The following is a 24,708-nucleotide window of genomic DNA, read 5'->3' as shown; positions in this document are numbered from 1 at the left end:
CAAGAAACATATGTTTCATACAACCACCAGAAAGTAAGGAAGAGGGAACCAGAGGTTCCCAGTGAGTGACTGCTTCCAGTTCAAGTTCTTACACCCCATTCCATGATGTCTGAAGTTGTCAATGCTGGGTGAAGAATATTGGGTTTCCTCCATCACCCGCCATTCTTTGTCCAACTTCAAATGTTGTTTACAGGTGTTGGATGGATGGTGGAGGGAGCCCAACCTAACTTGTTGACTTTCGATGTAACAGAAAGGGGTAGCTCACCCATGGCTCACATTGGGGGTGTGTGGTAGCCAGGAACCTCTAGTTCCCTCTTCCTTATTTTCTGATGGTCATGTGAATCTGCCCTATGTGTACACATTGTACATGTCACATCCTCTTTGTCCATTAAAAACCTTTTTCTGTTTTCACATTCAGCCTCAATAATCAAAACACACACACACACACACACACACACACACACACACACACTCATGAAAAGAAACCAGCTTTCCAAATCACACCAATTCATCATAAAAGAGGAAGTTTTCATGACAAACTCCCTCTAGAAAATGCTAAGTTGTTGGGCTTCACCATTGAACAACTCTACTCTGATCCCAAGTGGGATATTTTCGGAGTGCAGGATTTTAATTTTCAGCAGCAAACATACACTTGCTATTGTTAGGATCACTTTGCTAAATGTGTTTCTTCTGCTATAAAGCAAAAAGGGCTCAAGTGGGCCCCTCATTATAGGAAAGCAAGGCAGAACCAGCCTATAAATCTAGGAATTCAAACTATCATGAGATAGTAAGAGTGAAGAGCAGTTACATAAGAACGCCCAAGGCCTATTGAGTCCAGCATCCTGATTCACACAGTGGCCCACTAGATGCCTTTGAGAAGCTCACAGGCAAGAGGTGAGGGGATGCCCTCTCTCTCTTGCTGTTTGATTTTACCTAGTATTTAGAGGCATCTTGCCTCAGAGACTGGAAGTGGCCTATAGTCATCAGACTAATAGTCATTGAGGCTCTTCTCACAATCAGTGAGAAGAGCCTGGATGGGGTTTGCAGAGAGAGTGGGCTAAGCCCGCTCTCCCCGCAGACAGTCAGCCATTCTTGGGTGGCTGCAGCGGCCACCCAGACACACAACCCCCGGTAGTTCCAGCATGCTCTGCGCAAGCACACAGGGCATGCTGGAGAGACCCCCAAGCCGGGAGGCTGCTTTTTAGCCTCCCGGTCGGGGGTCTCCTTGTGAGTTGCCACGCCACAGCAGCACACGATCTGGTAAACCTGGTTAGCAGAGCGCTCGCTCCGCTAACCTGGGCTAACGGGGGGTGGTTTAGGCGGTTTGCTGCTGGGAGCTGCTGGGCTCCCGTGGCAGCACACGACCGCCAAAAAGCAGACAAGGCTCCCTTAGCCCACTTTTTGGCAGTCCTGAGAATCGCTTCATCGAGAGACCTGTCCTCCATGAATTTATCTAAGCCCCTTTTAAAGCTATCCAAGCTAGTGGCCATCATCACATGGCAGGGAATTCCATACATTAATTATGCACTATGCAAAAAAGTGCATCTTTTTATTGGTCCTAAATTTGCTGTCCTTCCATTTCATGGGATGACCCCTGGTTCTAGTGTTGTGAGAGAAGGAGAAAAATTTCTCTCTGTCCACTCTCTCTACTCCATGCATAATTTTATACTCCTCTATGTCTCCCTCTAGTCACCACTTTTCAAAACTAAAAAGCCCCAGATGTAGTGGTGGCTGGTCAGTAAGGGCAGGGGAGGCACAGTACCCCCCCCCCAACAAAAACAAACAAACTTACCAACTCAGACTTACCAGCAGCCAGGGAAAACTTCAGAGCAGGGAGCTTCTTCCAGCCCCTCCTCCCCTGTCTGTAACTTCTTTTGATTTTACTGGCTGGAATGGCTGCTACTCAAGCTGCTCCAACCAATCTGATTCCTAGGGGGCTCCTCCTGGCACTGCCCCCAAGAAGAACTAAAATAATGGGTTAAAATGAACTTCCTGCTGGCTTCAATGTATTTTTAATACATTTTCCCCTTCTTCCTCGGGGCAGGGGCGTAGCTATAATTGAGCGAAAGGGTTCAAAGAACACAGGCCCTCAGCTCTTTAGGGCCCTCCAGCTCCACCCCTCCCTATTTTTTTCATTATCTCCCTCACTCTGGGGGGCTGCCAGAGAGAGGGATGAACACGGGCCCCCTCTTCCCTAGCTACGCCCCTGCCTGGGGGCAGTGCCAGGAGGAGCCCCCTAGGAATCAGACTGGCTGGAGCAACTTGAGTAGCAGTTGTTCCAGCCAGTAAGACCAAAAGAGGAAGTTTCAGGCCGGGGAGGAGGTGCTGAAGGAAGATCTCAGCTCTGGAGGATCCCCTGGCTGCTGGTAAGTCTGATATTTTACTAGCTTGTTTGTTTGGTGTGTGTGTGTGGCGGGGGGAGACAATCCCTGCTTTCTGTCTCTCTTTCTGCCTTTTGCCCTTACTTTCTGCCCTTCCCCCCTGCTTTTTGCCCTGTTTTTGTTTTCTGCCTTCTTCCTCCACCACCCCACAAAACCTTTCTGTTTTCTACATACCCCCACCCCCGCTTTTCTGATCTTTTAGTTTTCCTCAATGCTGCCAGGCTTGGGTAAATATCCAGGCCCACTGGCATGGAGGAAAGAGGTGGGGGGGAAAGCCTCTGCCTCAGTGACCAGGTTCTCCCCTGCCCCACCTGCTCCAATGCCCACCAGCCACTACTGCTCAGATGCTGTAGCCTTGCCTTGTAAGGAAGGTGCTGCAGGCCCCTGATCATCTTGGTGGCCCTTTTCTGTACCTTTTTCAGTTCTACAACGTCCTTCTAAGGGTACAGTGACCAGAACTGCATACAGTACTCCAAGTGTGGCCTTACCTCAGATTTGTATAAGGTCATTATAATATTAGCATTTTTCTTTTCCACCCCCTTCCTTATGATCTCTAGCATGGATTTTGACTTTTTCACAGCTGCCACACACTGAGTTGACACTTTCAACCACCTATCCACCACAACTCTGTCTCTCCTGATCAGTCACTTACAGCTAAGATCCCATAGGATATATGTGAAGTAGAGGGCCTTGACCCAATATGCATCACTTTATACTTGCTTACATTGAACCACATTTGGCATTTTGTCACCCACTTACCAAGTTTGGAGAGATCCTTTTGGAGCGCCTCACAATCCATTGTGAATTTCACTACCCTAAATAGTTAAATGTCATCTGCAAATTTGGCAACTTTGCTGCTTACCCTGACTTCTATATCATCTATGAACAAGTCACTGGTCCCAGTATAGATTCCTGGAGGTCCCCACTCCATTGTGAAAACTACCCACTTATTCCTACCCTCTGTTTCCTGTCCTTCAACTTATTCCTACTCTCTGTTGCCTGGTAACCAGTTACCAATCCATACATGAACCTGTTCCCTTATCCCAAACTATCCCTTTTGAAAATTTGAGTTACATTAGCTATTTTCCAGTCTTCTGGTACAGAGCCTGATTGTAGGGACAAGTTATATATTTTTGCTAGGAGATGTGGTTGAAATTTCACATTTGAGTTCCTTCAGAACTCTTGGGTGGATGCCATCTGGATTTGTTAATTTTTAGTTTTTCAAGACAGTTTAGAACATTCTCTCTTGTCATTTCAAATTGGCCCAGTTCTTCAGCTTCCAAGCCTGAGAAGTTAAGTTCCGGAGTGAGTATATGGTCTCCACCATGAAGACAAATGCAAAGAACTCATTCAACTTCTCTGCAATCTCCTTCTCCTCCTTAATCATCTCTTTCACGCCCCCTCATCATCTAAGCTTTCAACCACCTCCTTGGCAGGTTTTGCTTCTGTTTTTGTTATTCCCCTTGACACTTCTAGCTATATGCTCCTCACACTCTTTTTGCATCCCTTATTGTCTCCTTGAATTTCTTTTGCTAGAGTTTGTTCCTCCCCGCCCCCCTTCATTTGGGCAGGACTTCCATTTTCTGAAGGAAGACCTCCTTTTTATAGCTTCTATGACTCTACTTTTTAGCCGTACTGGCATCCTCCTGAACTTCGTAGTACCTTTCTCCTTCTTGGTATACATTCCAACTAAGTTTCTATTATTGTGGTTTTAAATAAGTTCCATGCTTTCTGGAGTGATTTGACACTCCTGACTTTCCTTTCAGTTTCCCTTTTACCAGCTCCCTCATTTTTGAGAAGTTTCCTCTTCTGAAGTCCAACACATCTGTGTTGGACTTCCTTAGCAATGCTCCACTAGCATATAAGCTGAATTGGAACACACTATGATAACTGTTCCCCAATGGTTCTACAACTCTGACATCTTGTACCAGGTCCTGGGCATCACTCAGGATTAAGTCCAAGGTCACTCTCTCTCTGGTTGGTTCTGCAACCAACTATTCTAAGGCACAGTCATTTAGCATGTCTAGAAATTTAGCTTCTGTGTGCTTTACTATAGAAGAAAGCATGGTGTAGTGGTTAGAGTGCTGGACTAGGACCGGGGAGACCCAAGTTCAAATCCCCATTCAGCCATGACACTTGCTGGGTGACTCTGGGCCAGTCACTTCTCTCTCAGCCTAACCTACTTCACAGGGTTGTTGTGAGGAGAAACTTAAGTATGTAGTACACTGCTTTGGGCTCCTTGGAGGAAGAGTGGTATATAAAATGCAAAAATTTAAAAAAAATGTATTAAAATGTTATAAACTAATATAAAATGTAAAAATTAAAAAATAATAATAAAGAAAGAAGATTAGTATGGAATTTATTGACATGAGAAAATTATACTGGAATTGGAAGAACAAGCACTCACCTGTCTGCAAAGACCAGTTTAAAACCATAATAAAAGATAAAAGTTAACATATGCATCTAAACCAGGCCTGCTAAACTTAGGCCCCCAGCTGTTTGTGGACTACAACTCCCATAATCCCAAGCCACAGTGGCCAATAGCCAGGGATTATGGGAGTTGTAGGCCAACATCTGCAGGAGGGCTGAAGTTGAGCAGCCATGATCTAAACTAGGGTTTCTCAACGTGAGGGTCCCCAGATATTATTGGACTTCAACTCCCATAATCCCCAGCCCCAGTGGCCTTTGATTGGGAATTATGGGACTTGAAGTCCAATTATATCTGGGGACCCACATGTTGAGAATCCCTGATTAAACTAAGGTATAACAATCCTTTGACGATATATTGAGTAATTTTTTAGTGTTATCACAAAATATTTGGAATGTTATCAGCACTGTAGGAAACAAAATAAAGTATGTTTAAGATAGCAGAAGTAATGTAATAGTTATAATAATCAATACTTTCCCTTGTTCTGTGGTAATCAAGCATTGTTTACTTCAGTTTCCGAAGCTACACACACACACACACACACCTACTCTATTTTAACAGGGAATTGGGTTTTAACAGGACTCATTATAATGCACTAGACTGGAAAAATTAATTAAGTTCCCTTGAATTCTTGCTGAGACAAATCTAAATCTAGGGCAAATAATCCAAGGACAATTGTTTACTGTGTGACCATGATCACTTGGTGCATCATAAAACCAGGCTTCTTACAGAGAACTTGTTGACTACAATCTTTCAGACAACCACTTTGTAGCATATAGTTAGTTCTGCAATTGCTGTCCAGTAGAATTTTACTTCCAGTAGTAGATAGTGTGAATGTTTCCTCTTGTCCCCCCCCCACCCCAATTCTTATAATGTCCTGTGAATAATGCCATTTGTGTATCAAGTTTGAATATCAAGGGCACAGTGAGAGGTGTATTCCACATTTATAGAACCCTCTTCATCTGAAGGTAAACCATCCAGAGCACTATGCATCCTGAACACATTTCAGAAACAGTGTAAGATCTTTCTGAGTGGGATTAAGTGGGCATGGTGATACTTATTTATATTATTTTACTTTTTGTTATTTTGATTAACATATAGTTATTTATAATTAAATACTCTCTGAGAAAAATGTAAATATTGAGCTTGATGAATGTGGTAGCAGCCTAGTTTGCCATTGGAAGCTGCCTTACATCAAGCCAGACCTTTGGTCCTTTTAGCTCAGAATTGCCTACGCTGACTGGCAGCAGCTCTCCAAGGATCCAGGCAGGGGTCTTTTCCAGTCTACCTGTACCTAGAGATGCCAGGGATTGTTCTTCATGCAGAGCAGATACTCTGCCACTGAGCTATGGTGGTGGTCCCATCCCTGGACCTCTTCAGTGATCAATCACATTCTACCAGAATTACATTTCCACAGTGATAGAAGAGAAAGTCCAGAGCACATAGTTCTTTGCTATGAAGATGCTGCCAAAAATGGACCCCTCATATTGACAGATCGCTTTTGCTGCTGGTCACGTGAATTGGTGCTACCAATTGACTACATTGTCCTCAATAGTCACTGAGAACATGGAGCAGGAAATTGGAGCCTCACAATTGTGATGAGCCCAATATTTTTAGTGAGTACATCCAACTATTATGGTGCAGAGAGGATCAGTCAGCATGGGGAGGCTGCAGAAGAAACACATATTCTGGGCTCAAGTCCTTATGACATAAATCCATTGCTATTCTTCCATAGATCATAAGTTATGGCTGTCATCATTGTTGTCATAAGACCACAGCAGACACAGATTATGGCAAAACTCTGTTTCCAGTTGCAAAGTTTATCTTTGCCTCCACATGCAGAAATTGCACAAGAACGAGTTTTAATGTCTTGAACCTTATGCGGTGCTGGTACATTTTATTCAATACAACTGTGCCATAGCCAGCTAACCATTCATCCTGTGGTCAGAACTGGTGAAGCTTAATGCAACTCAATCCGCTATGATTACAATAACATTTGTACAGTTTTAGCATGTCTGAGAAACAACCATGGATGTAGGAGATATTAAACCACATAAATGATCTATCCCCAATACCAAGGCTACATTGTAAAACCTCCTTAAGAATTTATATTATGGAACTGGAAAAGTAGAGTATAAATTTTCTAAGTAAATAATAAAAAGAATTCCCAGCAAAATTAACTTCTGTTTGCCAAAACCAACTCATTTCTTCTTGCTTTATACCACAATATCTTGGGGTGAAAACCCATTGTTTAAATTATTATTCCTTCTAGAATTATTTTTTCATTTGTAACAAAAACCATATACTGATTTGAAACATCACTTTGTCAACCAAAAAAAACCCTCAAACCCAAACCCCACATTGTACTGTAAATGTTTAACTCCATGATGAACTGGAAATATTTCATATTAAAACTGTAGTCAGGTTCTAAAACAAAGTAAATCAACCTCAGCCAGCCAGTTTAGAACTCCCAAATGAAGGTGGAGAAGTGTATTGGAATTGACTCAGGAACCATCCACTCTCACATGCAAGGCTACAGAGATCTCTTAAACATCACCTCCTCTAACAAAAGCAACCTTAATAAAATCTCTGCCTTAAAAGCAGTCAAATGATTATGACACTTTAAAGTGCTATCAGCTTCCTGTTCTGTTTTGTTTTGTTTGAATTATGGTTGATTTGATTAAGTGATGTAGAAATGTGATACTGATGAGCTGGCTTGTGAATTTCCATACAGCTGCCTGCAGATGAATATGCTCCAAATAAAACTCACAACTCAAATGGTGGACTTACTTTAGAAATGGCACCTTGTCTAGGATTCTATCATTTCACTAAAATGACAATAAAATATAGTTTGTTTTTACAGTCGTAATCTGATTAAAGAAATCATTGGAAACTGATTCTATGAGTATTGATTAAACATCAGATCTGCACATAAATAAGAACAATAGTTATCAGGAATGTTTTTATGTATCTCTCATTGTAGAAAACATCAGTTTTCTTCTTATGTGGTTGAGAAGGGAAAGCCTCTTCAAGGATAGCATGTCCTGCTTCTGAGTTCTATAAAACGTCACAATCAAAATGTTTTTTTTTTTAAAATCAGCTGACTGATTGGCTTTTGGAGTTGAGTAAAAGAGTGTTAATTCATTAACCTGATTAATCATTGTTAGAGCCTAATATTTTTATTATAATGATTTTGGACACTATGTTCAACGGTAGCAGAAGGCCAGTGGTGTTCTGGCACACCATCTACTGGCTGGGCAAGAGGCATCAAGCTCCAGTAGCCTTGCACACCTTGTGATCTGAAGAACCAACAGAGGATGCAGATGAGAGTAACGGTGCCTACGTGGAGTGTTTAGAATCAGGAAAATTGGGTTCTAATGTGCACTTAGCTGTGAAGCTTACTGGGAAGGCTTTTGGCAAGTCACCATCTCTCTGTCTAACAAGCTGTGAGAATAATCTTCTGTATGTTCCTCCCTGAAATCCTTTGAGGAACACAATCACAGAGAGGCTAGTCTAGTGATTTCACTCAAGTACCATTTATCCAGAGAGGAGATGATTAAATGAGTTGATACAAATTATTCTTTCAGTAACTTGCAGGGATAAATCCCATTATATCTGTAGAGGTTTTATCCTTGAAATAGAAGGATCCATGTTCGTGTAAGACAGATAACAGGGAAGGCAGGATGCCTCCTTGTTTTAAGGAGGCAATTATTAGAGACATGAGACCAAACAATGCAGAATTGCTGAAGGCCGCTAATGAAGCATCCTGGTCTTCCATAATACCTCATCAGTGCCACAGGCTGATAGCATCCATGCCACGCCGCATTGAGGCAGTAATTGCTGCAAAAGGGGCCCAAACCAAGTACTGAATACATATGCATGCTTATACTTTTCAGAGGTCCGATATTGTTCTATTCTTCAATCCTTGTCTTCTTGGTTCCATGTAATATTCTAATTTTCTGAGATTGTGGATTTGGGGTTTTCATGAGCTGTACGCCATGATCATCACAATTATAACAAATTAAGGCTTGACTTATCTCGCTTTGCATGTAATGCATCTGTCTCATATATCAGTTTCACCTTTTAATTTGCATTACTGAAATTAATGGACTTTTGCACGATATTCTAATTTTCCAAGTTTCACCTGTATCTGAAGCAATGTTAACCTGAGCCATTTTTGGAAGGATGGTATATAAATCACATCAGATCAATCAATCAATCTTAAGGAAAGCCTAGTGGAAAAGGAAAAGAGACATCTGATTCCGAGCAATTCTTTTCACCAAAGATTTTCTCACTAATAGCAAGGACATTTTGCTGTAATTGAGGAAAACTATAACCATAACTTCTAGGGCAACCAGGCATTCACAATTTATAGGCCCGGAATTTTACTCTCTTGGCCATTACCCAGAATTGAAAAATGCAAAGTCAGAATTTCAGCCAAGCTGTTTCTGCTACTAGTGTGCATGTCTGAGCTATTATAGTTCATAGATACATAGTAGGGATATGCATATCTATTCATGGCCAAATGGATTCAACTCAAATCTGGGTGATTTGAGTAATTCAACCTCTATTTGAATCACCGTTGAGGATGCTTACCAGATTTTGGCTCAAATTGATTTTGCAATTCAAACCTCCATTTCCCCCCAGTGATCTCCATTTTGTCCCTGCTAAGCTTCTGCCAACACGGCCAGGGGTAAATTTTTAGAAATCATGTGTGGATTTTCACTTGTGAAATGACTTCTTCATAGAGAATCTTCATAGGGAATTTCTATGCAGTGGCTCCAATCTTATCTCTCAGGCAGATTCCAGATGGTGTCCCTTGGCAACTGTTGTTCTTCAAAAACTGAACTTCGGTATGGTGTCCTTCAGGTCTCCATATTGTCTTTGATGCTGTTTAACATCTACATGAAACCGCTGGGAGAGATCATCAGGAGATTTGGTGCTGGGTACTATCAGTATGCTGATGACACCCAAATCTATTTATCCATATCAACATCATTGGGAGAGTGCATAACCTCCCTAAATGCCTGCCTTGAGGCAGTGATGGGCTGGATAAGGGATAACAAACTGAGACTGAATCCAGATAAGACGGATGTGCGCGGTCAAGACTCGGGAGATTAGTTTGATCTGCCTGTTCTGGATGGGGTCACACTTCCCCAGAAGGAACAGGTACACAGTCTTGGGGTGCTTCTGGATTCGAGCCTCTCCCTGGTGTCTCAGGTTGAGGCAATGGCCAGAAGTGCCTTCTATCAGCTTTGGCTGATACACCAGCTGTGTCCATTTTTTGAGATAAACGACCTCAGGGCAATGGTACATATGCTGGTAACCTCCGGACTGGATTACTGCAATGTGATCTACGTGGGGTTGCCCTTGTATGTAGTCTGGAAATTACAGTTGGTCCAGAATGCCTGCCCAGAGACCCACGTTGGTCTCTGGGTCATCTCAGAGAGGTCATGTTACTCCTGTATTGAAAGAGCTACACTGGCTACCGATAAGTTTCCGGGCAAAATACAAGGTGCTGGTTATAACCTATAAAGCCCTAAACAGCTTGGGCCCTGGATATTTAAGAGAACGTCTTCTTTGCTATGAACCCCACCACCCACTGAGATCATCAGGAGAGATCCGTCTGCAGTTGCCACCAGCTCGTCTGGTGGTCACTCGGGGACGGACCTTTGCTTTTGCCCTGAAGCAAAAATCTCCTCCCTTTGGAATGTGCTCCCTGCTGAAATAAGAGCCTCCCCATCTCTGACAACTTCTTAAAAGTCTTTAAAGATGCATCTGTTCACCCAGGCTTTTAATTAAATAGTATTTAAATAGTTTTAACATTGTTTTAAAATATTTTTTAAAAATTTAATTGTTGTAATGTGTCAATTTTTCTGTTATTTATTTTGTTTTAATTAATGTTTTAACTTTTCTGTCATTTATTCTATTTTAACTAATGTTTTAACCTTTCTGTTGTAAACCACCTAGAGATGTGAGTTTGGGTGGTATAGAACTATGTTAAACAGACAAACAAACAAATTTTAAAAAAAATAACTGTGAGTAAAAGATGTGGAGGATACTAGAGCCCATTGTTGTAGATTTGTTAAGGTAATCAATGGAAAGTTATTCCCATGTTCCTAATTTTTCATTGAAAATTTCCATGTAAGGGAATCATGACTATACTTAATTGCACCCTTGTGACTGCTCGGTGAATAACCTTTTGTTCCTATTTTCTGTCCTTAGTGATTCATAGTGATATCACAATTCCTTTTGTCCAATGGTAGATCACTTTGCACCTGTGGAAAGAAAGATGTCTCTAGACTTTGTAGGCAAAGGAAAAGGAAACCCTGTTCCATTTTTAGAAGCTACACAGGGAGATATAGCTGTGTGCTATACAAAAGGTGTGATCTTTGGGAAGAATCATACACTGGTCTTTGAATTTCTTTTAATATATATAGGGGCTGAGACACCTTGTATACGTTACTAGAAATACAACACAAGCTCTAACACTTTTTATCCTAATCATATGTCTTGGAAATCAATGGATATTTTCCAAGTAAGATGTTAAAGGTGTAAGTAGATGTAAACTCAATATCCTCTAATAGTTGTATGCAAATGGTATTGGAATATTAAGGATGTTTACTGTCAGGCATTGTACAAGCTGGTGACCCAATCTTGGAAACATATATTTAGAGTTCTACTGATTCAGTGGGACTTACTTCTAGGAAAACACATTGATAAAGTCAGTGGTGAATTCCGAAAAAGGCATGTGTCTAATCAGAATGTGAGTTGCGACTATGGGCCAGCCAGGGGTGTAGCTAGGAGAAAGGAGGCCCCTGTTCGCCCTCTCCCCAGAGGCCCCTTGTAGTGAGGAAGATGATGAAGAAAATAGGAAAGAGTGGGGCTGTAGGGCCCAGGTTCTTTGAACCCATCCACTTAATTATAGCTACACCTCTGAGGCCGGCAGAACCTGCTATGGAATTTGCATAGGATGATATGGAATTTGCATCAGATTCTTTCTGGCTTCAGAGGGTTCACCAGTTTCTAGAAATTTCTGAAAAGACTTCAGTCACTTTGTACATCATGGACCAGTTCCTCTCTGAGTCCCAGTGGAGTGGCATGAGGATCATAGAGAGAGCCTAATCTGGTGCTCAGATGAAATGGTTCTGATCTTGTACATGTGCTATACAAGTATACTCCAGATTGTACTGTGCACAGGAACTATAGTTCTGGGACAGCTGCAGTACATGGGAGCCAGGAGTTAGACTAGCAAGGTTCAGCAGCTTGGAGAGATATTTAACAATTCAAGAAGACCTTCCACAATTCCTCAGTACTGAAGGTCTGGAGATATTTGTGCCCTAAACTTGAGGACAGATTTCTTCCACAGTATTTCTTTTCCAAATTTTGTCTATCACTGATTTAGTATTGTAGTTGATATATTTATCTTAAAACTTTAACTACCTTCATTTCATACATACATACCAATCTTCTCTTTCCTTTGAAATGAATGAAGCCTTCTGTGTGAACAAGTGTTCATGTGCATATAAGTTCTATATTGGGGCATTTGTGTGAGTCACATCAATGTGACTGGCTTAATGTGCTCTGGATATAATATTACATATATGTATATAATATTAAAATTAAAGCAACACTATGTGTTGTCAATATTTATCATAAGCTGTGCTTACTATACCATGTATAATTACTACGGTATGTCTAGTCATTTCAATCCAACCACCATACTATAAAATATGACAGATAAAATAATATATACATGACATATTTATAGCTATCTATCTACTATCTAATTTCCTTTATCATGACTTTTAACCTGATTTGTTATCACTATATCTTATTCATGAGAGCACTTCTGGTATTTAACACAGAACAATGCCTTTTCAGTATCTAAATTGGTGTCATAGATGTATTAATCACAGATTAATGTTTGGATTTTTAATCAGGTTTTAATTGGAGCTGTCTGCTCTGTTAAATCAGAGTTCAGTGTTGATGATGTGGTACAAAGCATTTATGTACATTTCTTGCTTTCGTCCAATACAATTCCTAGGATTGGACAACACAACAGCTGTCTTTTTACATCTCATAAACACCACTGGAATCCTGATATTATGCACTTTAATCAGTTCATGTATTTATAAAATTGGAGTTAATCAATGCAAAGAAACTATTGATCGATGGTGAAAATGCTGGTTAGTGCTGAAAAGCCTTACAAAAGCTGTCCATGCCCTGTAATTTGGAAAGTGACCCCTCCCTCCCCTTTCATAGCTTAAAACGAACACATATGCTTCCCGTTCATTGCATGGCTTTAAAAAAAGACCACCGGAGAACCAGGCACAATTTTGACGATTGTGGCTTAGCAGGAAATACAAAGCCGATAGGGATAAAACAGCACCAGAGAAGAATGAGAACGTGGCGGGCGTCTTTAAACAATTCAGTTAATAAGGTTTGGATTCAGTAAACTGAACAGTCATCATTATCTGTTTAACCCGCGTCTGAATGGGCTTGGAAGAAGGGCTTTCTGATGGGTTTCTGAATGTCTATTAACTGGAGCTTTCTTTCCCCTTTGTGTTGGGCAAAGACACGTCATTATACGAAAATGGCTGCAATTACAGCTTAATGCCTAATTGCTGGGTCCCGCTTTTTTAAAGCAAGCCTTCACAGGCCTAGCAAGAAGAACTTCTAAGAATGCAGCCACATTCCAGAGCTGGCTGGAATCATCACGTTGCCGCCTCCACCCCGCAAGCAGCTCTCACCTTTCACTCCGTCTGGTTGGCACCCCCGCCTAGTGTACACCTCTTATGCTTGGGTCCTTCCATCCTTGCGCAGCAGTCTAATGTAACAAGTCTTGCATGGCACTGATACTCCTCGGATAAACCGCCTCGCTTATCCCAGATCCTTGCCCAGATCAGGAACACAATCTCTCCCCAGTCCCCACCCACAAACCCTTTTGTACCGTTCCGTACAACGGGATGGAATGGGGTCCATTCACGACCAGGAAGCAAGAGAAAAACCATGGACGGAAACAGAGCCTATATCCCAGACCTTGTGGTCTCAGGGGGGTCGGCATGGTGAGGAGTGCTATGTGGCAGCACCAGGAAAAAAACATTGAGAGGAGGCCTAGAAAGGGCAAAGCGCATGCATGGGTGGGCGAGCTCTGTGTGTCCCACATACTAGAATTTTGAAACAAGCATGGCGGAAACTACTCGTCTGGGGCAGCTTGCCCCGCCTGTGGTGCCGCCCTTGTTTCCCCCTCGCATGATTTCTCAAATTATAGCCCCTTCCTTCATGCGTCAGCTGGATGGAATAGTAATTCAATTGGAGATTCTTCCAGGAGTAAAGTTAGCCCCCAGATTGATTTCCTATGCTAGGGCAGAGACAGCAAACTATTTTGAGCTGCCATTTTGTCACTTGGATGAGATCATAGCCTGTTCTGAAGGCTCTGTGTGAAGTGACGTCAAGGACGGTTGGTGGGCGGAGCCTCGCAGGAAGGCTTCCCTTAAAGACAGAACGTCGCATTTACTTCTACCCATCTCCAGAAAATAGTTGGCCTGCATCCTCTAGGTCACTTCCAGACTTACTAGCAGTGCTTAATATGAGCCAGAGAATAAAATCTCAATCCCATCCGCTCCCGAAGAGAGTAAGCAACGCTTTATGCTCCAGATCTATATTCAGGGCCCAAATAATCTCATAAACTATATGCCAGGTGTATCCCTAGTGCAAAGTATATTTCTAACATCCCACTTCACATACCTTGCATTGATTTAGAATGCAGGAGGTGGATTTCTCTAAGTAACTAAGTTGATACTCGAGTAGCATTTTTTGCTTCATTATATTCATATTGGCGACAACATGTATTTTTCAACGTGCATTTTTTCACAGGCTTATGGAGAGTAACTGGATGCTCAAGAAACGCTACTTGTAAGCCGGGATTTCTCCATGTACCCGTTTGTTGCGCTCCCTCGTTTTCCATTTCAAATTAGTTGCGTTATTTTCCCTTTCAAAATTATCAGGTTGCACCACTGTGATTGAGATCTTGGAATTAGTGAACCCAGAATTTTTGACTTGAAACGGAATTACTTCCGTCGACTTTAGTGAGATTGAAGCTGCAATCTTTGCACCGTTAGTTTAGACATTGGAATAGGTGACACTTCCGAGCAAACATGATGGGATCGTGCTACGCATTCTCATTCCCCTTTCAAAATCTGTTCCGGTTTGACCGATCTGAGAAAGTTGCAACCATGTATCCCCAGGTGCATGTCGCAGTTGCTAGGATACCCCCTCGATTGTAGTTTAATTTAGCTTTGGAGTCAGAGAGTTTATTCTGAGTCGATTATCTCTATGGTATACAGATTTAGCTGCAACGTTTTTCCTTACTGCAGTGTACGACGACCACACCGGATTTCTACTGCTTGCAAAGACAGTGGGTTCTGGGTTGTCTCCCCACATTTATGCCAATAATCATCAGTAGGAAGGGCTCTAATGGGGGTGACACGTTGTAGGGAGACGAATTCGGTGAGAAGAGTAAAGAGCGTAGCTTGGCATACAAAAAGGGACAAAAGGACGATGGGCCCCTGTCCCCCACCTCTGGGGCCTAGATATATCCCAGATATATATCCCACCCTTCAATTACACACTCAGCTTTCTTTTATTCCAAAAGCTGATTGAACTCTGAAGAGAGATGACTAGACCAGGACATGGGAAGTGGGTCACATTTTCATACAGGCCAGCAACACGCACACACAGAGCAGGCCACAGAACAGACGGCTAGGGCGAGACTGAGGATATCTGCCTGTGAAGGTTTTCGTTTCCTCTGTAGGGTGTATATTTTCAGTGCCCCACCTTCCTGCGTTAACGATCGTGCGTGGATCAGCACTGGAGATTAATTAGAGCAGGCACGTCCTTGACGTCAAGGCGTGTGTGCACCGCCATGGAGTCAGCTGACAATCGGCGCGTCTCCCTGAGCGGCTAGTTTGGTTTCTCCTTAATGAGCCCTCGGGTTTCAAGAGGACTGCAGTACGCCTTGGCGAGCACGTTGTTCTTTAGAAAATCCATCCAGCCCTTGACCTGTCGAGGCAGAGCCTTTCGGGGCCTCCCCCGCTCTCAAGTGCCCCAGCCTTCCATTTGCACCGAGCTTAGCGCCAGACTCAAAAGCGTCCCTAGGAGGACCTTGCTCAACCCCTCCCAACGCCGAGGCGGTAGCGCTGAGGGCTCGGAGTGCCTCGTGCGCCGGCAGTACTCAGAGGATCTAATTAACAGGTAGACTCGCCCCCTGGGTGCTTGCAGCCTTCTTGCCAGACACCATAGAAACGGAGCCTTAAGACCCTCCGCCATCTGCACTTCCCTTTCATTGCTCAGACCTCTCGGAAACCACTTTTCCTTCCTCCTGCTTCATGCAGAAGGTACCCCATTCAGCCTATTCGTGTCGAACAAATAATCACCGCTTTTAATCTGGGGGAGAGATGTATTGCGTCTTTGTGATGAGGGGAAAAATAATTAATAACAGCTCGGAATCAATGATTTTCAGAAATCCCTACTGAAGCAACCTGAACAAGAGTAGATTTTCTCCACCAAAAGCCGCCAAAAGGAACAGAGAACCCAACAAACCAGATAAAATGTTTTTGAATGGTCTAGCCAAGCAAACAAATAAATACAGTGCGGAATAAATATTGTCACCTGCTGGGATATGCAAAATCTAACGCCATTTTCGTCTGGGCTTTTCTATCTGCATGGTATATCAAAACAACAACAATACCTGAACAAACTCATGTTTTGTTTTGGGTTTAAAAAACAAACAAACCTGTGGCGGGCTTGGTCTAAAGACTACCAATAATCATCATCATCATCACCAGTCATGTATAATTATAATGAATAATAGTAGTTGTTGCCTCTGTACGCGCGTCCATTCAGTTAAGCTGAAATACATAACTCAAAGCCAACAGCATCGTCTTAACTGAGTTGAGTGGGAGGTTGTTAACTGAAACAGTTTAAGGCGTGGAGGGGGGACCAATCGAAAGAAAGTGATCTGTTTAGACTTGGGACCATAAACACCATTACTTGGCAATAAGTCCCATTGAAATAAATGGGACTTTCTTCTGTCCGGTGCAGTTAGAGGGAAAGATTGAGAAACAACTTGTCATTTAATTTGGGTGGGGATTGCGATGAGGGGTGTGAGAGAATATGTTTTGCGGGTTTAAGATATGGGTTAGGTTTGGCGAGGGAGCAGTAAATTAAAGGAGGAACTGCTCAAATCCTTGGTGGGGTGGAATCTGCATCCCTGCAAAGTACACGCTAGCTAGCTCTTCCGTGTTGGTCATCAATGCTGTTCAAACAAGGCTATTCTTATCCCAGTTTCTATACAGCAGAGGTTCCCAATCTTTGGTCCCCAGATGTTGTTGGACTACAACTCCCATCATCCCTAGCTTCAATGGCCTTCGACCATGAGGGGAGTTCTTGTCCAACAAGATCGCGGGGACCAAAGGTTGGGACCCCCTGTTCTAAAATAACCAGCTTTTCTTTCTAGGGAAGAAACTCAACTCAGGCCCATGGCATTACCTCCTCTCTTGTTACGTTTGCTTTTTCCGCCGACTGTTTAGAAACAGGAGTCATACACTGTAATGCAGCCAACAGACATGTTTCTCTTTGTGTACTTACATCGCATTTGTAGGACAGATATTAGGTTGCCATTACCTGTTTGCTGCCAGCCTGGATGAAATATATCCCCCCGGGATTTGCGTAATTATATATCCCCAGAAAAACGAGCCGTGGATCATGCCCACGGTTTCCGGATCCCAGTTAAACTTCGCTTTCTTCCAAAACGAGCAAGCAAAAGACGAAAGGAGAGAGAGAGAACAGGTTGTAAGGGGATCCAGCCACATAAAGAAACGATTTATATTGTGAGATACTAGGCGAAATTCTGTGAGATGAGAATGAACGTGTGTTTCACATTTGCACTTGCTAAATCTAACCATTCTCCATAAACCATGGACAGCTTGCAGGAGAAACAGCAGTGTGGTCAAATAGGTTGCTAAGAACTATAATAATAAGAATAATTGATAATGGAAGTTTAGGCTAGCAGGTCTCAGGATCTAATACCACACCCGAACAGCCTGGGGGTGACCATTTCTTTCTGCCACGCCCGATCTCTACTAGGTTGGCAAAAAACCTTGTGTCACCCACTGCTAGAGAAGGTTAACAATAGGTAGATGAAAAGGGCAATGGCCCAGCTCAAGCAGAACACACTGAGAAAGACTTGTAGAAGACAGCAAGTCGGTGGAGAATGAATGAAGTTTGCCTTGATTAAATCACCCCTACCACTCTGAATGGCACTGCGGGAAAATACTTGACTAACAAGCAGAAGGTTGCCGGTTCGAATCCTTGCTGGTATGTTTCCCAGACTATGGGAAAGATCTATATTGGGCAACAGAGATATAGGAAGATGGCATCATCGCAGGCATGGCAATGGTAAACCCCTCCTGTATTCTGCCAAAGAAAACCACAGGGCTCTGTGGGCACCAGGAGTCGAATTCGACTTGATGGCACACTTTACTTTACGCTATTTTACTCATATCTTGCTTCAGAAATATAACACACCAAAAATGTATCAAATTCACCATAGGGAAACAGAGTATGTACCTCTCTGTAGTTATAATTTGAAAAAGTCTTCGTGTCAAAAACACTGACAGTTCAGGAAATATGCAATGAACTTATTAGCTAAGCACGTTTCAATTCATGTTGCTTGTTGCTTGGTCTGAATGTTTCTTGAAATGAACGGGATTTTTTTTTAAGGTAAATTATTTTGTATCCTCGGTTTCTAAACTTCTATTACATTCAGCACATGATGTTTTGCTGAGGAAAGCAAATGTTCAAGGCTTCTTCCTAAACCTTGCTCAGCTTTCCCGTTCAGAGACTTAAAAGAAACCCCCCCCCAAAAGCAGCAGCCTATGGGTTCAGGGCGGCAAGCGAATCAGTGATCAGCCCCTAAATTTATATTCAGTGTCAAGACCAGTGAAATAGGAAGTAGCTTCTGAGCATATGCAGAGTATATTTTCCTTTCCACTATTTAAACGCAGTCAACTCACACGCACCTGAGAGTATAAGAGCTTATTTCCCATTTGACTGCAAATCTAGTTGCTCCTCCCCTTCCCAGTCCCTCCCCACTCCCATTTTAGGGAGTTGGTGGTATAGATGTGCCTCACTTGCTTCACACAATCACACCTTCTCTTTCTGAGTGTCTCCTTCCCATTCCCCTTTTAAACCTTGAGTCTCGAACCTGATGTTAAAATTTTAATAGAGCACAACACATTCATTGTATTTCGTTAACTCCTGTGTTTCCACGTATCCTAACAGCAACCTTTCAGTCCTCTTTGGTGTTTGATGCTGCTAATAACAATAACAACAACGGCTGACAGGGTGAGGAAAATTACTTAAAGTAGTTCCACTAAAATTTAGGACAAGTTATGTCTTAATTTTAATGGGACTACTTTGAGTAATTCTCCTCATCTAATAATAATATTAATAGAAAGGAAAAGTTATGTCGTCAAGTCGGTGTCGACTCCTGCCGACCACAGAGCCATGTAGTTTTATTGGTAAAATACAGGAGGGGTTTACCATTGCCTTCTCCTGTGCAGTGTGAGATGATGCCTTTCAGCACCATCCTATATCGCTGCAGCCCGATACCGCTGGCCAGAACCAGAAGCAAAACCAGAAAGCGGCAATGATTACAAAGGTGTTTTCTGAATTACTGACAGTCGCATTCATAATTGAACGGTCTAGAGTTTAAATCGATTGAGGTTGTGGTCCTGCTGTGCTGACCACACCTTCTAAGAACAATTAAACTCAATGGGACTTATTTCAAAGTAGGTGAGTTTAGAATGGAGCGAAAGTCCCGTTAATTTGAAGAGCATTTTGTGCAGGGATAGAGTGGGGCGGGGGGCTATAGTCACCTTCTGGTGGAAGGAAGGAAGGAAGGAAGGAAATGTGCCTAATCATTTTTTTCCTTTTAGTTAATTCAATTCTGTTACGATTAAAGGCAGCAAGATAAAATTTTACTTCCCCTCAAGCATTCATAGATCATCAGACAACAACCTCTAAAGGAAATATCTCTAGTGTATTCTTAGCTTGTGTTCAAAAAATGTTCCTGTATGTATGAACGAGTGAAGGGCATTTGGAGGTCATTCTGGCGCATGATTGCAGGCTGAGTGAGAGTCTCCCACTCAGGTCCCTCACCTCTTTGATGAGTTTCCCTCCTCGGTGTATGGTGCTATTATTGACCATGTCCACGATGGCTACTCCCAGGTTGCAACGGATTCCGAAAGAGATGCAGAAGCCCAGTCCACTCATGATGGCAATGATATATCTCCGGGGGAGCCCAAAGCAGGTGCAATCGCACACTGGCGCCTTCTTCTCGGGAACGTCCAAGGGTTTTCCATCTTCTGTCAACTCGATGGTGTCCCCGGTTTTCTGTCTCTTCTCTAGGACTCTGTCCAACCCAAAGGGGAGAACTCAGTCAGGAGTCAGGACACTCCAAGAAAAAGGTTCACTTGAGTAGCTTTTTGTAAATTCCCTTTCAGAAATGTTTGTTAAAAGCAGTGGCAGAGGGACTCAGTTTGAATCAGACATCAGCCTTGAAATCTATGTTCAGTGCCACTGTGTGGATTAATGAGGGGAAAGGAGCCTCTGAACATGTGCAGAGTCCATTTCTCCTATCACTAATAAATGCAGACAACCCATCACATTTGAGATCATAAAAAGGGCCGCCTGGTTATAGGTATGATTTGGGCCCGTCCATGTCCCAAGCACCTGTCTTTCAATCCCAAAATAATTCATCGAGTCCCATTCAAGGAAATGCCAGCCAAACGATCTTTTATTCCCTTACCAATGTGTTCGAATGCATTGGAAGAACTGAGGTGGATTACGTCCAACCACTACTGCAGAGACGCCATGTTGGCTAGCTCCAAGGAGAGTAGATGTTAGAAGTTGTGGGCAGCATTGGCTTGGGGGAGAGGCTTTAACAATCTTAAAATGGCATGACAAACACTAGACCAAAAGGGTGCAATAACGCCGTGCATCCCGCTGAGGTATGCTGATGAGAAGGAAAGGAGATCTAGTTTCAAAGGTGGGCAGGCATCTGGTTTTATTCCAGACTCAAAATGGCTGTCTCGCATGTTTTCAGCAAAACACTCCTGCATTCCAGCTACTGAAATGTGGTAAATGAGTTTGCACGTTAATGCTCTCATTTTAACCTTATTGAAGATCCCCGAAACATTCCATTATTTGTGGGCTGTTCTGTCTGGGATACAATCAGAGCTCAAATCGAGGCTTCAGTGTAATAAGGATAACAAATACACAAATATCACATCGCTACATAGACTTCTTTTGGCTATCTATAATACTAAGAAATGCATGGAGGGGTTTCAGTTGCACCTAAAGATTACTTTGTCACATTCCCACCCTGGATTGAATTCTTATTGATCCAATGCATGGCTGTTTGTCATACACTCAAGATGCCCTTCAATTGTGCGATCATTTTTCGCGGGTCGTCTGTCTCCCAGTAATTTTCGCAGGTCCTTGTGAATCTTCCCCTTTTAAAACCTGATCTTAACATTCCATTTTGTTATCTTTTTTTTTTTTTTTAACCTGAGCTCCCATTACTGGGAATCCCCCCGCCTCTTGAATTATTCTGAACAGGAGAATAGTCGTGACGTTAACTCCCTAAAGAAATAAAACAGTAAAGATGGGCAAATTAATGTGCAGGGGCAGGATCTAGTGATGTTCAGGACGACAAATATCCAGGTGTTTATGCTACTCTCCACCACGGGAATCTGAATTAGATTCTGTTCAGTTGAAAAGAAACCCTAACTCCCAGATGCCTTTGCTAGGATAATTTCAAGATACAGGTTGTTTTTCTATTAAAACCAATGACAAAACTCCCAACATTTTTTAAAAAGTAGACTCGGATTTCCCACGAAATTCTGCCCTTGACTTCAGCTCCCCTTCCCACTTCCTAACGAATGAATGCATTTTTTAAGGGGATATCAAAGATTACAATGTTTATATAGTCTCGCTGCGATGATACAGAAAATTATTCCCCACTCTTCCATAACAAAGCAAAAAAACAAAACAAGATACATAGGATGGTAAAGAGAACACTTTTAAGAGAAGAAAATTAGCATCTGCTTTTCTGTCGGTGGCTTGGTTTACATCTCGAATGTAGAATTAAGGGTTCTCAGATAATCTTATAATTGATTACACATGATTTGTAAAAGATTAAGTGACACAAATATGTACAGTTAATCGCATTTCCTTTTTGAAGTCAAATTTGTAAAGATCCTTAGGGAGAAAGACGGAATGTTCGATTGTAATACAAATCAATATGTTGCTTTTATTATATCCCCCTTTACCCTTACTCGACTTCGTGGGCGGACATGATGGCAAATACGTGGGCTGGGCTGTTATTGTTTCCAGAGCCAACCTGTAGAAGTTCCATTCAAACAGCAATCGCTGCATAGTAGTAGATTACAAACCTGGACCATCCTCGTTTTCTAAGCATTCCAAAAGGTTGGGATGCCCTAACGTTTTCTACAGTAGGGCAAGTCTACTTCTAAAGGACTGCCGCAATGGAATCGTTCCTCATTAGAAGTCAAAGGTGACCTTCCTATGCAGGTATTAACCGGACACTCTAAACATTCGGGGGAGGTGGAGATTACTTTTAGGAGAATCGAGGTTGAAATAATGTCGATATAACGGTATATTTTTCCTTCCCAAACACCATGACTTCCACTATCTAGGACTTCCGCTTTGAATTGTGTTTAATTCATGGGAAAGACTGCAGTGCATTCACATTACACTGGCATTGACTTGAAATGAATACACTTGTATGGAGGCTTGCTAGGTTATTTTTCAAACTTCTTCCTTTCCGGAGAAAAATATCTATTCCAATCGTATTTTTTCACCGATGAAGTAGGGCTCAACAGGAGAACACATATTTCATTTAACGATCCCTCCTTTGGTCTCCCCTCTGTGTGTGTGTCCCCCAAAACACAGAGAGAAGACATGAGACGATCAATTATTTATGCATCTCCATGTTTTTCGTCATTTGAAGGGCAAACTCACAGGGGAATGGGGAATGCAGATCGAAAATAGTGTTTAAAAAGCCTTCAGAAAAGAAAGGAAACTTTGCAAGCTGAAAACACATGACGAAATATTTTTGTTTCAAATACAAGGTAGTCTGGTCTGAATTTGAAATTTCAAGTACACAGAACTGGTGGTGTTGGGGGGGGGTGTCACCTAGCCCGATGTGATTATTAAGACTGTGGTCCCAAGAACAGTTAAAGAAGAAAATTCCATGTACATAAATTGCTTTTACTTTCGAACAGAAGCGGTTAAGACCTTTAAAGATACATTAAATAAAATATCCGAACTATTTTGGTACAATCTTGTTGAAATTACACTCCTAGCAGAATCCAAAGAATGCAAAAGGAAATCTATTAATACTTTTAGTCTCTCCCCGTCCTCCATATCTATTTATCTACCTCCTAGTTTCAGGTGAGATCAGCAGTCTCACTTTAAGAAGCTTCACATTATTCCTAGTAAAACATTCTTGACCAAGGAGAATTCCTTTCTTACCTGTAGAGCTGACCAAGCGTTTTCCCAGCAAAATTTTTCAGCTTCTCCGTGCCATGGCCCATAATCTTTTTGTTTGACGACTCCATTCCTGTAAATGTTTGCAATGGCGTTGACTTGGTTAACTAGAGCACCCTTACAAACAGCGATAAAGGCTCATATCGGTTTTCATATCCAGCTTTTCTCCATAAAATGGCTATTGTGTGCATCCAGATGAGATGAGAGTGCGTGCAAGAGCGAGCGAGAATGAAAGAGAGACTCTGTGTGAGTGTGTTGTGTGTGAGAGAGCCTGTGGGCGAGGGGGCGAGAAAGAGCGAGAGCAAGAGCCAGAAAGAGGAGACGATTGAATGTGTACATGCAACCCACGGATTTCCTAATAGAATAGGAGTTGTGAGACTCAACTATAACGTCTTCTTGAAAGTGCAGGGTCCACAAGCAAAAAGTGCAGGAGGAGCCATGGTTAGCATGAGGAAGGAAACAAACTTGATTGAAAGCCCAAAATAAAATCCTGATTTGATGCTGATTCTTTTCTTACGTTTGGAATACGCAGAGGTGGAGAGTCGTTAAATGCAGTCGATTTCAAAAGAGGATACTTAGAAACCTTCCCACCTCACAACATTATGTGTGAATCTCTGCTGACTGTGGCAGCAGCTCTGGCACAGGGACAGTGCTAGCGTTTCACTGCTTGTGTGCAACTCATCAGCCACTTGCTCCAGTGTTGGAAAGAGTAATCTAAGTAGACTGAGCTGAGGTCAACATGCCACGCGAGCTGAAGGCTTTAGTCCACCTCCTATATCAGTCCAGCGTCTTCTGGAGAGATTTCAGCACCGTAGATAGTGCCTTATGCACACCGGACTCCAAAGTGTTTTCAGCACCACGGAGAGCGCAGTCGGAAGCTTTTCTCCGCCATCATCAATGTTCTAGGGGAATTGGGCGGACACATTACAATGAAGTCAATGAAGAGCCGATGCCATGGAAACCAAAGAGGAGCGCGCCTGCTCTCGTCTCGTGTACTCTCTCGTTTTCCAGAGAGCAGTGTACTTATCAAAGAAACGGGAGTTTCTTAAACTGTCAATTAACTTTCTGATTTCAATGTCTGACTCCCTTTACCAGTGCATAGGCTGACCCGGGCGGTTGGGCAGAGCAAGTGCTACGGTGCATTTCAGAAGCGTTTGCTGCAGTATTGCAAAAAGAATTGAACACTGCCCGTGAATACAATATCTACTACTCCCCTTTTAGGCCGTTAATCTTGGCATATAGCCAAACAGGGCAGCAGAG

General features: G+C 42.5%; 1 protein-coding gene across 1 annotated transcript in view; it reads right to left on the bottom strand.

Moving 5' to 3' along the window:
* SLC17A6 (solute carrier family 17 member 6) overlaps window positions 1–24,369 on the bottom strand; it is an 86,475-nt gene extending 62,106 nt beyond the window's left edge. Inside the window, exons 1-3 of the mRNA XM_053281374.1 lie at window positions 23,434–24,369; window positions 20,035–20,287; window positions 17,497–17,615 (exon numbers count right to left, since the gene is read on the bottom strand). Coding sequence (XP_053137349.1) covers window positions 17,497–17,615; window positions 20,035–20,287; window positions 23,434–23,519 — 458 coding nt within the window. The 5' untranslated portion in view covers window positions 23,520–24,369. The remainder of the gene's footprint in view (window positions 1–17,496; window positions 17,616–20,034; window positions 20,288–23,433) is intronic.
* Between the last annotated feature and the right edge of the window lie 339 nt (window positions 24,370–24,708).

The sequence above is a fragment of the Hemicordylus capensis genome, chromosome 1 (assembly GCF_027244095.1).
Source record: "Hemicordylus capensis ecotype Gifberg chromosome 1, rHemCap1.1.pri, whole genome shotgun sequence".
Taxonomy (NCBI): domain Eukaryota; kingdom Metazoa; phylum Chordata; class Lepidosauria; order Squamata; family Cordylidae; genus Hemicordylus; species Hemicordylus capensis.
Note: the sequence above shows the minus strand (reverse complement) of the source record. Positions and strands in the feature narration are given on the sequence as shown.